The 14,748-nt window shown below is 40.6% G+C and overlaps 1 protein-coding gene across 3 annotated transcripts in view; it reads right to left on the bottom strand.

Annotated features, from left to right (window-relative positions):
* Positions 1–14,748, bottom strand: part of UBN2 (ubinuclein 2) — a 79,900-nt gene that overhangs the window by 42,708 nt on the left and 22,444 nt on the right. For 2 of the 3 annotated variants that reach the window (XM_061414854.1, XM_061414855.1), the window contains exon 3: positions 4,298–4,399. In XM_061414854.1, coding sequence (XP_061270838.1) covers positions 4,298–4,399 — 102 coding nt within the window. Of the gene's footprint in view, positions 1–1,990; positions 2,717–4,297; positions 4,400–14,748 lie in introns of those variants that run through there. The other variant, XM_061414856.1, reaches the window with a different exon arrangement.

The raw sequence follows: 14,748 nt of genomic DNA, 5'->3' as shown, positions 1-14,748 counted from the left end.
GATAAAGAAGATGCGGTACAAACGAGAAGGCACTGCAATGGGAAGCCTATGCACTGCAACTAGAGAGGTGCCCCGGCTTGCTCCAAGTAGATAAAGCCCACGCATAGCAATGAAGACCCAGAGCAAACAAAAATAAATAAATTTTTTTAAAAAGTGAAAAGTCTCTGTAGTAATTATTTTGAAAATGTGTAATTGTGATAATATAAATACACCTGCACTTTTTGCTTACATAAACTTGTATAATGCTTTACAATTTTTAGCTTCCTCATATAAATTATTTCACTTGGTTCCCCTGATCCCCTTTTGAGGCAAGGAAGGCAAATATTACTCCCATTTTATAAGTGAAAACCAAATTCAGAGAGGTTAAGAACTTTGCCACAGTAACTGTATTGGTTTATGGCAGTGTCACTGACTTTTCCCAACCTATCCATTACAGTAAGCAGCATCTCGCGTTAGAAACACACTCATCACCAGGCTACCGGACAATGTGGAGGTGCTCAGTGCCTATCTTCTGCAGTATTCTGCTGAGCTTTCCCTATCAAAACACTCTTCAGGAGAACAAACTCTTTATGGATATTTTATTTAGCCTTTTTTAAAAAATATAACCAGGTGGACTACAGTTGTGTTTGATAAACCTGGCAACCATACTAAAATGACACAACCAACGTGACAGAGCAAGGATTAATACACAGCTTCTACTGCACTGTGAGTTATAAACATGCCAAGCATTTTTTTTTTTCTTGAAAGGTACAGGATATATTCTGGGGTTGTTTTTGTTAAGGTAACACTCGTTTATAACCTTACATAAGTTTCATGAGTATGTGACATTTCTACTTCTGCAATAATTTTAGCCTTTTAAGTACAATGTATTAAGAGGCAATGGATCACTGAACCTGCAAACCACACTTATTAGATCCTTTGCCAACAGAGATGCCTAGCTATTGTGACCCAGAATAAATCACTTCACATCAATACTTTGCAGCTGTAAAAAAGATTCAGTATTACTTACTTCACTAAGTTCTAGAGAAATTTAAAAGACATAACCTAAATAAAACCATTAATCATGTCTGGTATTATTTCAACAATAAAAAGATTTCCCTTGTTTTTTAAAAATTTGGCAGCATGCTTGTTAGACTAAAAATAATCTTCAAAAGCATTTATTTTCAGATATTACAGTAGTAAGTATTAATAGTACACAATTCTTAAAGTGAATCAGAACCAGATTATTTTTAATCCCTATTGAATAATATACAAACAGAGAAAGCCTACTAGTGGGAATTTCCTAGCAGTCCAGTTGTTATGACTCTGAACTTTCACTTCCAAGGGCCCAGGTTCAATTTCCAGTCAGGGAACTAAGATCCCATGAAGGTGACTCAAAGGGAAAAAAAAAAAGCCTATAGGCAATATACCCATTGAAAAAAAACAAGAAAATCATTTGGTTGGCTCATAAGTGTTTTATGTTTGAATCACTGAATTATTTCATGTAAAAATGAAATAATCTGTTAAAGAAAATGATGCAAAATTATTTTGCAAGTCAATAAACAACCTGTGCTTTAGTTCAATTTCCTCCTATAAAATAGGGACCGAAATTGTCCTATAAATGTCAGTAACTGTGTAAGTTATATATACATATATGTAACAAATATATATATATATAACAACAACTTATACCTACAAAAGTTATCCTCATTTATTAAAGCAGTGGCTTGCAAATTTTCTTCACCAGCCCAAGCGGAAAATACACTACCCATCAAAACCCAGTGCATGTGTATAAACACACACACATAATAAAAACTGCATAACGTATCAGTGGATTACTACAACACCTCCTACTCTATTTCATTCTCTTTGAAAATGCTGGCCAGTCTTTAAATCGATACATAAAGAAATTACAGTTCGCAAAAACCAGTTTGAAAAACACTTTTATTCAAATATTTGGAATGCTACAAAAGGAAAATACTAAAAATGCTCTTTATGAAAGGCTACATACCATGTGATTCTAACTGTATGACGCTGGAGAAGAGGCAAAACTATGAAGACAATAAAAAGATTAGTGGTTGCAGGTGTTAGGGAGGGATGAATAGGTAGAGGATTTTTTTTTAGGGCAGTGAAAGTATCTTGTATGACAGTATAACAGTGGATACATGTCATTATACATTTGTTAAAATCCATAGAACGTACAACACCAAGAGTGAATCTGAGGTCAACTGTGGACTCTGGGTGATGATGTGTTGATGCAGATTTTCCCCCTGTGACTAGTATACCACTCTGGTGGGGGAACACTGATAATGGGGGAAGCAGTGCATGTTGTGAGGGCAAGGAGTATATGGGCAATTTCTGCACCTTCCATTCAATTTTCCTGTGAACCTCAAACTGCTCTAAAAAAATTAGGTTTACTAATTAAACTCAAACAAGGGCTCTGTATCAACTGGGGGCGGGGATGGGGAGGGACATGGGAGGGAAGTTCAAAAGGGAGGGGATATATGTATTCCTATTGCTGATTCATGTTGAGGTTTGACAGAAAACAACAAAATTCGGTAAAGCAATTATCCTTCAATAAAAAAAATTAATTAAAAAAATTTTAAATGCTATTTATGTAAGCCTGAGTACATGCAATATTCATTTATATATGGCCATGGCTGAGTTTCCTCTTGGGTTATTTAGAATTGAAAATCTACTTTACATAGAGTGTTAACATCAGTACCGTTGCTTTATACTTGCTTTATGCTTTTCGATGGGCCTCCCTGGTGGCACACTGGTAAAGAATCCACCTGCAGGAGCAGTAGGAGAGATGAGTTCGATCCCTGGGTTGGGAAAATCCCCTGGAGAAGGAAACGGCAAACCCCTCCAATATTCTTGCCTATGAAATCCTATGGATAGGGGAACGTGATGGGCTACACGGTCCATGGGATTGCAACAAGCTGGGCACAAATGAAGCGACTGAGCACCTACGCAGGCTTTGCAGCATGTCATTATCTTGAGTCTCAGAGTACATAATTCTGCTGGGCAAGTCAGTCGTAACAGAGAAAACTGGGTGATGCTAAAATAAAAGACTTGCTCCTGGTCCATAGTGAATTAGAAAACAAGTGGAGTCTAGAATCTAGGACTTTTGACTTCAATGTCAAATCAAGGTCAAAACTCTTTGAGACCATTCCATGCCCGAACCTACAAAAAGGCTGACAACCTTTTTGGTAACACAAAGTCCTCTCAACTCCAAAGGATACTGTCAACATTTTACTCCTACAGAGTAGGCTTGCAAACCAGTTTATGTCAGGAAACCAAAGTAACATAGGAGTATGACAGGGTATGTACGCCTCATGCTGGAAGTCCTTCCTATCACTTCCCTACCACTACACGCCTTGTCATCCGCTACACAACCAAGCACTGTAGTAACAGGAAAAAGAGGTACGAATTTGTGGGTAGTCCAATGGCCACCTTACTGTCACTTTCTGTATATTCTAAGCAGTCACTACACAGTGCAGGGGATATCATAATGCAGGGATTAGATTATTCCAGCACGCTGAGAAGAATGTAAGAACATACAACTTACCAACCCCTAAACATGACATGCCTTTATTTATTTGCTATGTGACCAATGCACTGTTGTAGTTGTGAAATGCTCTCCTGAATTCCTCTTCCTTTGTAAGAGAAAGAAGATTCCAGGGGGAAAGCTGTAGGGCTTCATCAAAACAGACTGTGATGAAGGACAGCATTCAACTATCACCACTGTAGTAAGGATTGGCAGCAATAAAACCATGAAGCACAATTTCAAGGTATTTGCCAGATTAACTACAACCCAGCAGCCCCAATCTTCAAAATCTCATGGTTCTGATCTGGAAGGCGTTTCAAAACACACCTGCCCCTGGGAACGTCGATTAAAAACTCAAGATGGAAATACTCTCTGATCAATAAATCCCACTACTAGAAACTTAACCTATACATATAATTTTAACTATAATTATATTACATGCATACTCAAGTACACAAAGAGAAATGTATATTACTGATGGCTCAATTACTTATAAGCACATAAAACTGGAAACTTATTTTTTTCTTTGGCTACACCATGCAGCTTTTGGGATTTTAGTTTCCCAACCAAGGATCGAACCCAGGCTCCGACCAAGAAAGCACCGCATGCTAAGCAGTGGAATGCCAGGGAATTACCCAAACTGTAACTGATTTAGACATACATCAAAAGGGAATTAGTAAAAACACTTGCTGAAACATTTATTTAACTTTGAATTCCACTACCCAAATAAACAAAGAAGTGCTATTATATTAAAGACAAATTACTCACAGCCTCTGAGTTATCAATAAACGGATCTGTCTCATCATAGCCAAAGCCTATATCGATTAAATCTTGTAGCCGATCCCTCCGGTGTTTACGGGGCTTCCCACCCTGTGAAGAACAGATATGTTAGACTGAATCAGTACTCATGTTGTTTCCATTAAATTATAAAATACCTGTCAGAAGAATCTGCAAATGACTTCTGTAAATAATACCCCTCAGGAGGTTGAATTTAAATCCCCTCACATCTTGAACGAAAGCTGTACTTAGGGACTCACTTCCAAAGTAAGTTTGCAGTGAAAAACCTGGCTAACGTTACTCAGCCACATGATCAAGGTCGACACCAACAGTATAAGTCATACTGATATAGCGTTACTCTTGACACGATGTGACACAAATGGCACTGAAACTTTGCAGTCTTCCTCTCAAAAGCCTGTCGCCTCAGTTATCGGTTAACCGTGAGATAAACATCATGACAAACAGAACCACAAGAAAAACACCAAACTCAACTGAGGGACATTCTTATAAGCAACCAGTATTTGAGGAATTCTTACAAGTATTCCTCAAAGTGGTCAAGATTATAAAAAACAAGAAAAATCTGAAAAAATGTCATAGTCTAGACAAGCTTAGATAGACAGAAAAACGAAATGTGATCTGCTCTCCTGCCTGGCGTGCAGGCACTAAAAAAGGACATTGGGGGAAATAAGCAAATCTTGAATAAACTGCAACATCGATTAATAGTGATGTACCAAAGTTGGTTTGTTAGTTGTAACAAGTCTGCTATAGAATCATAAGATGTTATAGGGGAGAGTGGGTGAAAACTATATGAAAATTCTTTGTATTTTCTTTTCAACTTTTCTGTAAATCCAAACTATTCTTAAAAGTATTTTTAATGTCCTAGAGTTAATTATACACATAGACATACAAGAAAATAAAAAATGAATGCATGGAGAAACTGGTGAAATCTGAGTAAAGTCTGTAGTCTAGTTAACTGGACTGTGCCAATGCCAATTTCCTAGTTTTGGTAACTATAGTTAAGTCACTACTGAGAAAAACCACGTCAAACCTGCTGTGAAGCAGGAGTCAGGAAAAGAAGGCTCAGAAAGCAGAGAGAAAACCAACAGTGCTAAGGGTACTGCCTGCCCACATGCCACCACTGAGTGCGAACGAGCCCTGTAGAGGCTGTAATACGTGAGACCTAACTCTCCTATGGCTTATATTTCCACAGTGCATGTGTCTCTCAATGCACAGTTCATTTCACCATTTCTTCCACCGGTGAAAGATGGCTGAGTTTTTTGCAACATGGCTCTCAAATGAAAGCAAATTACTTCATCTATTTCCACGTGAAGAAATGGGGATCTCTTCCAGTGTTCACATTAAAAAAAAAATTATGACAAACTTACTGAGAAATGTCTCCAACATAAAATATTTCCTTTTTAGGTAATTTTGTAAGGTAATTCTGAGTAAATGCTTTGTTTGTATTGCATATTAATGTTAAAAAGAACCTACCCCCCATAACTATGACTTCATTGTATGCTTTTCATTGAATAAAACCATTACAATACCATCACCAGCAAGAGTGTCATTTTGGTGTGAGATAAAGTAGTTGCTCACATTTTAAGATTTTCAGTTCAGTTCAGTCACTCAGTCGTGTCTGACTCTTTGCGACCCCGTGAATCGCAGCACGCCAGGCTTCCCTGTCCATCACAAACTCCTGGAGTTCACTCAAACTCAAGTCCATCGAGTGAGTGATGCCATCCAGCCATCTCATCCTCTGGCGTCCCCTTCTCCTCCTGCCCCCAATCCCTCCCAGCATCAGAGTCTTTTCCAATGAGTCAACTCTTTGCATGAGGTGGCCAAAGTACTGGAGTTTCAGCTTTAGCATCATTCCCTCCAAAGAAATCCCAGGGCTGATCTCCTTCAGAATGGACTGGTTGGATCTCCTTGCAGTCCAAGGGACTCTCAAGAGTCTTCTCCAACACCACAGTTCAAAAGCATCCATTCTTCGGTGCTCAGCCTTCTTCACAGTCCAATTCTCACATCCATACACGACCACAGGAAAAACCATAGCCTTGACTAGACGGACCTTGGTTGGCAAAGTAATGTCTCTGCTTTTGAATATGCTATCTAGGTTGGTCATAACTTTCCTTCCAAGGAGTAAGCGTCTTTTAATTTCATGGCTGCAGTCACCATCCGCAGTGATTCTGGAGCCCAAAAAGATAAAGTCTGACACTGTTTCCACTGTTTCCCCATCTACTTCCCATGAAGTGATGGGACTGGATGCCATGATCTTCATTTTCTGAATGTTGAGCTTTAAGCCAACTTTTTCACTCTCCACTTTCACTTTCATCAAGAGGCTTTTGAGTTCCTCTTCACTTTCTGCCATACCAACACAGAGTGGAAACCCTTTTATTTTGCTGGATAAGATGACTGAGTTCAGTTCAGTACAGTCGCTCACTTGTGTCCAACTCTTTGCGACCCCTTGGACTCCAGCATGCCAGGCTTCCCTGTCCATCACCAACTCCTGGAGCTTGCTCAAACTCACATCCATTGAGTCAGTGATGCCATCCAACCATCTCATCCTCTGTCGTCTCCGTTTCCTCCCACCTTCAATCTTTCCCAGCATAACGGTCTCTTCAAATGAGTCCGTTCTTCACACCAGGTGGCCAAAGTGTTGAATCTTCAGCTTCAGCATCAGTCCTTCCAATGAATATTCAAGAGTGATTTCCTTTAGAACTGACTGGTTTGATCTCCTTGCAGTCCAAGGAATTCTCAAGAGTCTACTCCAACACCACAGTTCAAAAGCATCCGTTCTTCAGTGCTCAGCTTTGTTTATGGTCCAACTCTCACATCCATACATGACCACTGGAAAATCTACAGTTTGACTAGATGGACCTTTGTCATCAAAGTAATGTCTCTGCTTTTTAATATGCTATTTAGGTTTGTCAGAGCTTTTCTTCCACGAAGCGAACGTCTTTTAATTTCACGGCTGACAGTCACCATCTGCAGTGATTTTGGAGCCCAAGAAAATAAAGTCTGTCACTGTTCCCATTGTTTCCCCATCTATTTGCCATGAAGTGATGGGACCAGATACCATGATCTTCATTTTCTGAATGTTGAGTTTTAAGCCAACTTTCTCACTCTCCTCTTTCACTTTCATCAAGAGGCTCTTTAGTTCTTCCTCGCTTTCAGCCGTAAGGGTGCTTTCATCTGCATATCTGAGGTTATTGATACTTCTCCTGGCAATCTTGATTCCACCTTGTGCTTCATCCAGCCTGGCATTTCTTATGATGTACTCTGCATATAAGTTAAATAAGCAGAGTGACAATATACAGCCTTGATATACTCCTTTTCCAATTCAGAACCAGTCTGTTGTTCCATGTCCACTTCTAACTATTGCTTCTTGACCTGCATACAGATTTCTCAGTACAAACAGTATGTACAGTATGAAAAGGCAAAAAGACAGGACACTGAAAGATGAACTCCCCAGGTCAACAGGTGCCCAATATGCTACTGAAGACCAGTGGAGAAATAACTTCAGAAAGAATGAAGAGATGGAGCCAAAGCAAAAACAACAACCAGTTGAGGATGTGACTGGTGATGGAAGTAAAGTACGATGCTATAAAGAGCAATACTGCATCAGTCAGTAAGTTCAGTCGCTCAGTTATGTCCGACTCTTTGCAACCCCATGTACTGCAGCATGCCAGCCCTCCCTGTCCATCACCAACTCCCAGGGTTTATTCAAACTCATGTCCACTGAGTCAGTGATGCCATCCAACCATCTCATCCTCTGTTGTCCCCTTCTCTTTATGCCTTCAATCTTTCCTAGCATCAGCGTCTTTTCAAATGACTCAGTTCTTCACATCAGGTGGCCAAAGTATTAGAGTTTCAGCTTCAGCATCAGTCCTTCCAATGAATATTCAGAACTGATTTCCTTTAGGATGGACTGGTTGGATCTCCTTGCAGTCCAATGGACTCTTGGAGTCTTCTTCAACACCATAGTTCAAAAGCATTAATTTTTCTACACTCAGCTTTCTTTATAGTCCAACTCTCAGATCCATACATGACTACTGGAAAAACCATAGCCTTAACTAGACGGACCTTTGTTGGCAAAGTAATGTCTCTGCTTTTTAATATGCTGTCTAGGTTGGTAATAGGAACCTGGAATGTTAGGTTCATGAATCAAGGCAAACTGGTAGTGGTCAAACAGGAGATGACAAGAGTGAACATCGACATTATAGGAATCAGTAAATTAAAATGGACTGGAATGGGTGAATTTAACTCAGATGACCATTATATCTACGACTGTGGGCAATCCCTGAGAGGAAATGGAGTAGTCATCCTGGTCAACAAAAGAGTCCGAAATGCAGTACTTGGATGCAATCTCAAAAATGACAGAAGGATCTCTGTTCCTTTCCAAGGCAAACCATTCAATGTCACAATAATCCAAGTCTGGGCACCAATCAGTAACGCTGAAGAAGCTGAAGTTGAACGCTTCTATGAAGGCCTACAAGACCCTCTAGAACTAACACCCAAAAAAGATGTCCTTTTCATTATAGGGGACTGGAATGCAAAAGTAGGAAGTCAAGAGATACCTGGCCTAACGGGCAAGTTTGACCTTGGAGAACAAAATGAAGTAGGCCAAAGGCTAACAGAGTTTTGCCAAGAGAACATACTGGTCATAGCAAACACCCTCTTCCAACAACATAAGAGAAGACTCTATACATGGACATCACCAGATGGTCAATACCAAAAGCAGATTGATTATATTCTTAGTAGGCTTCAGCAATATGTGAACCATGAACTTCCAGATGCTCAAGCTGGTTTTAGAAAAGGCAGAGGAACCAGAGATCAAATTGCCAACATCCACTGGATCATCGAAAAAGCAAGAGAGTTCCAGAAAAACATCTATTTCTGCTTTATTGACTATGCCAAAGCCTTTGCCTGTGTGGATCACAATAAACTATGGAAAATTCTGAAAGAGATGGGAATACCAGACCACCTGACCTGCCTCTTGAGAAACCTATATGCAGGTCAGGAAGCAACAGTTAGAACTGGACATGGAACAACAGACTGGTTCCAAATACGAAAAGGAATACGTCAAGGCTGTATATTGTCACCCTGCTTATTTAACTTATATGCTGAATACATCATGAGAAATGCTGGACTGGAAGAAGCACAAGCTGGAATCAAGATTGCCGGGAGAAATATCAATAACCTCAGATATGCAGATGACACCACCCTTATGGCAGAAAGTGAAAAGGAACTAAAAAGCCTCCTGATGAAAAGTGGAAGAGGAGAGTGAAAAATTTGGCTTAAAGCTCAACATTCAGAAAATGAAGATCATGGCATCGGGTCCCATCACTTCATGGGAAATAGATGGGGCAAGAGTGGAAACAGTGGCAGACTTTATTTTTGGGGCTCCAAAATCACTGTAGATGGTGACTGCAGCCATGAAATTAAAAGACGCTTACTCCTTGGAAGGAAAGTTATGACCAACCTAGATAGCATATTGAAAAGCAGAGACATTATTTTGCCAACAAAGGTCCGTCTAGTCAAAGCTATGGTTCTTCCAGTGGTCATGTATGGATGTGAAAGTTGGACTGTGAAGAAAGCTGAGTGCCAAAGAATTGATGCTTTTGAACTGTGGTGTTGGAGAAGACTCTTGAGAGTCCCTTGGACTGCAAGGAGATCCAACCAGTCAATCCTAAAGGAGGTCAGTTCTGGGTGTTCACTGGAAGGACTGATGCTGAAGCTGAAACTCCAATAGTTTGGCCACCTCATGCGAAGAGCTGACTCATTGGAAAAGACCCTGATGCTAGGAGGGATTGAAGGCAGGAGGAGAAGGGGACGCCAGAGGATGAAATGGCTGGATGACATCACTGACTCGATGGACATGAATTTGAGTGAACTCCAGGAGTTGCTGATGGACAGGGAGGCCTGGCGTGCTGTGATTCATGGGATTGCAAAGAGTCAGACATGACTGAGCAACTGAACTGAACTGAGTCCCAGCCATGTGGGTTCAAGTCCCAAGCACGGTTCTGGTTGAGTTTGAGTCACAGCCATGTGGATTTGAGTCCCAAACTGGGTTTTGGCTGGGTTCAAGTCCCAGTACATGGGTTCAAGTCCCAATCTGTGATAAATGGTTTCAAGAGTATACCAATAAAACTCTTGGAAAGCAATCGAAAAGAATCTGCAAAGATTCTTCCATACTCTTAGCTCTGGCTGCAGTAGACCTAGGACATGCAGCTATACCCACCACAGAGCTGCTGAGCAGATGACCCACAAACTGCAGAACAATTATATCAAAGATATTCTCACACTGTTAAGAAAATTCTAGGACCCACAACAGATTTCCGAAACTGGGGATCTGGCAAAGGAACTGAGAACCCCCAGGGAATCTGACTTTGGAGGCCAGTGGGATTTGATTACACAACTTGCACCGGACTGGGGAAACAGACTCTTGGAGGGCACAAACAAAACCTTGTGTGCACCAGTAGCCAGGAGAAAGGAGCAGTGTTCCCAAAAGAGACTGAGTCAGACTTGCCTAAGAGTGTCCAGGAGTCTCCAGTGGAGGCATGAGTCCACAGTTTGGCCTCAAGCCAAACAAGAAGGATGGAACACAGTTCCACCCATCAACAGAAAATTGGATTAAAGATTTACTGAGCAAGGCCCTACCCATCAGAACAAGACCCAGTTTCCCCCTCAGTCAGTGTCCCCATCAGGAAGCTTCCATAAGGCTCTTATCCTTATTCATCAGAGGGCAGACAGAATGAAAACCACAATCACAGAAAACTAATCAAACTGATCACATGAACCACAGCCTTCTCTAACTCAATGAAACTATGACCCATGCTATGTAGGGCCACCCAAGATGAACAGGTCATGGTGGAGAGTTCTGACAAAACATGGTCCACTGGAGAAAAGAATGGCAAACCACTTCAGTATTCTTGCCTTGAAAACCCCCTGAACAGGATGAAAAGGCAAAAAGATATGACACTGAAAGATGAAGTCCCAGGTCAGTAGGTGCCCAATATGTTACTGGAGAAGAGTGGAGAATAACACCAGAATGAATGAAGAGATGGAGCCAAAGCAAAGACAATGCCCAGTTGTGGATGTGACTGGTGATGGAAGTAAAGTCTGATGCTGTAAAGAACAATACTGCATAGGAACCTGGGATGTTAGGTCCATGAATCAGGATAAATTGGAAGTGGTCAAACAGAAGATGGCAAGAATGAACATTGACATTTTAGGAATCAGTGAACTAAAATGGATTGGAATGGGCGAATTTAATTCAGATGACCATTATATACACTACTGTGGGCAAGAATCCCTTAAAAGAAATGCAGTAGCCCTCAGAGTCAACAAAACAGTCTGAAATGCAGTACTTGGGTGCAACCTCAAAGATAACAGAATAATCTCTGTTCGTTTCCAAGGCAAACCATTCAATATCACAGTAATCCAAGCCTATGCCCCAACCACTAATGCTGAAGAAGCTGAAGTTGAACAGTTCTATGATGGCCTACAAGACCTTCTAGAAATAACACCGAAAAAAATATGTCCTTTTCATCATAGGGGACTGGAATGCAAAAGTAGGAAGTCAAGAGATACCTGAAGTAATAAGCAAGTTTGACCTTGGAGTACAAAACAAAGCAGGGCAAAAGCTAACAAGAGTTTTCCCAACAGAATGCACTGATCTTAGCAAACACCCTCTTCCAACAACACAAGAAATGACTCTACACATGGACATCACCAATGATCAATACCAAATCAGACTGATTATATATTTGCAGCCAAAGATGGAGAAGCTGTATACGGTCAGACTCAGAGCTGACTGTGGCTCAGATCGTGAACTCCTTATTGCAAAATGCACACTGAAATTGAAGAAAGTAGGGAAAACCACTAGACCATTCAGGTACGACCTAAATAAAATCCCTTATGATTATACAGTGGAAGTGACAAATAGATTCAAGGGATTAGATCTGATAGGTGGCTCAGATGGTAAAGCATCTGTCTACAATGCAGGAGACCTGGGTTCGATCCCTGGGTTGGGAAGATCCCCTGGAGAAGAAAATGGCAATCCACTCTAGTACTATTGCCTGGAAAATCTCATGGACAGAGGAGCCTGGTAGGCTATAGTCCATGGGGTCGCAAAGAGTCAGACACGACTGAGCAACTTCACTTTTCACTTTCAGAGTGCCTGATGAACCATGAACAGTGGTTCATGACATTGTAGAGGAGTCAGTGATTGAGACCATTCCCAAGAAAAACAAATGCAAAAAGGCAAAATGGTTGTCTGAGGAGGCCTTACAAACAGCTGAGAAAAAAAAGAGATGCTAAAGGCAAATGAAAAAAGAAAAGATATACCCATCATAATGCAGAATTCCAAAGAACAGCAAGGAGAGATATGAAAGCGTTCCTAAGTGATCAATGCAAAGAAATAGAGGAAAACAATAGAATGGGAAAGACTAGAGATCTCTTCAAGAAAATTAGCGATATCAAGGGAACATTTCATGCAAAGATGGGCACAATAAAGGACAGAAACGGTATGGAACTAACAGAAGCAGAAGCTATTAAGAAGAGGTGGCAAGAATACATGGAAGAACTGTACAAAAAGGATCTTCACGACCAAGATAATCACGATGGTGTGATCACTCACTAGAGCCAGCCATCTTGGAGTGCAAAGTCAAGTGGGCCTTAAGAAGCATCACTATGAACAAAGGTAGTAGAGGTGATGGAATTCCAGCTGAGCTATTTCAAGTCCTAAAAGATGATGCTGTGAAAGTGCTGCACTCCATAGGCAAGCAAATTTGGAAAACTCACCAGTGGTCATAGGACTGGAAAAGGTGAGTTCTCATTCCAAAGAAAGGCAATGCCAAACAATGTTCAAACTACTGCACAACTGCACTCATCTCAAACGCTACCAAGGTAATGGTCAAAATTCTCCAAGCCAGGCTTCAACAGTATGTGAACCGAGAACTTTCAGATGTTCAAGCTGGTCTTAGAAAAGGCAGAGGACTATCTGACATACATCACAACAGGATCCTCTATGACCCACCTCCCAGAATATTGGAAATAAAAGCAAAAATAAACAAATGGGACCTAATTAACCTTAAAAGCTTCTGCACATCAAAGGAAACTATTAGCAAGGTGAAAAGACAGCCTTCAGAATGGGAGAAAATAATAGCAAATGAAGCAACTGACAAACAACTAATCTCAAAAATATATAAGCAACTCCTACAGCTCAACTCCAGAAAAATAAATGACCCAATCAAAAAATGGGCCAAAGAACTAAATAGACATTTCTCCAAAGAAGACATACAGAGGGCTAACAAACACATGAAAAGATGCTCAACATCACTCATTATCAGAGAAATGCAAATCAAAACCACTATGAGGTACCATTTCATACCAGTCAGAATAGCTGCGATCCAGAAGTCTACAAATAATAAATGCTGGAGAGGGTGTGGAGAAAAGGGAACCCTCTTACACTGTTGGTGGGAATGCAAACTAGTGCAGCCACTATGGAGAACAGTGTGGAGATTCCTTAAAAAACTGGAAATAGAACTGCCTTATGACCCAGCAATCCCACTGCTAGGCATACACACTGAGGAAACCAGAAGGGAAAGAGACACGTGTACCCCAATGTTCATAACAGCACTGTTTATAATAGCCAGGACATGGAAGCAACCTAGATGTCCACCAGCAGATGAATGGATAAGAAAGCTATGGTACATATACACAATGGAGTATTACTCAGCCATTAAAAAGAATACATTTGAATCAGTTCTAATGAGGTGGATGAAACTGGAGCCTATTATACAGAGTGAAGTAAGCCAGAAGGAAAAACACCAATACAGTATACTAACGCATATATATGGAATTTAGAAAGATGGTAACAATAACCCTGTGTACGAGACAGCAAGAGACACTGATGTATAGAACAGTCTTATGGACTCTGTGGGAGAGGGAGAGGGTGGGAAGATTTGGGAGAATGGCATTGAAACATGTAAAATATCATGTATGAAATGAGATGCCAGTCCAGGTTCGATGCACGATACTGGATGATTGGGACTAGAGCACTGGGATGACTCAGAGGGATGGTATGGGGAGGGAGGAGAGAGGAGGGTTCAGGATGGGGAACACATGTATACCTGTGGCGTATTCATTTTGATATTTGGCAAAACTAATACAATTATGTAAAGTTTAAAAATAAAAATTAAAAAAAAAAAAAAGAAAGAAAAGGCAAAGGAACCAGAGATCAAATTGCTACCATCCACTGGATCATCAAAAAAGCAAGAGAGTTCCAGAAAAACATCTACTTCTGCTTTATTGACTCTGCCAAAGCCTTTGACTATGTGGATCATGACAAACTGTGGAAAATTCTTCAAGAGATGGGAATACCAGACCACCTTACTTGCCTCCTGAGATATCTGTACACAGGTCAAGAAGCACCAGTT

The sequence above is a fragment of the Bos javanicus genome, chromosome 4 (assembly GCF_032452875.1).
Source record: "Bos javanicus breed banteng chromosome 4, ARS-OSU_banteng_1.0, whole genome shotgun sequence".
NCBI lineage: Eukaryota > Metazoa > Chordata > Mammalia > Artiodactyla > Bovidae > Bos > Bos javanicus.
Note: the sequence above shows the minus strand (reverse complement) of the source record. Positions and strands in the feature narration are given on the sequence as shown.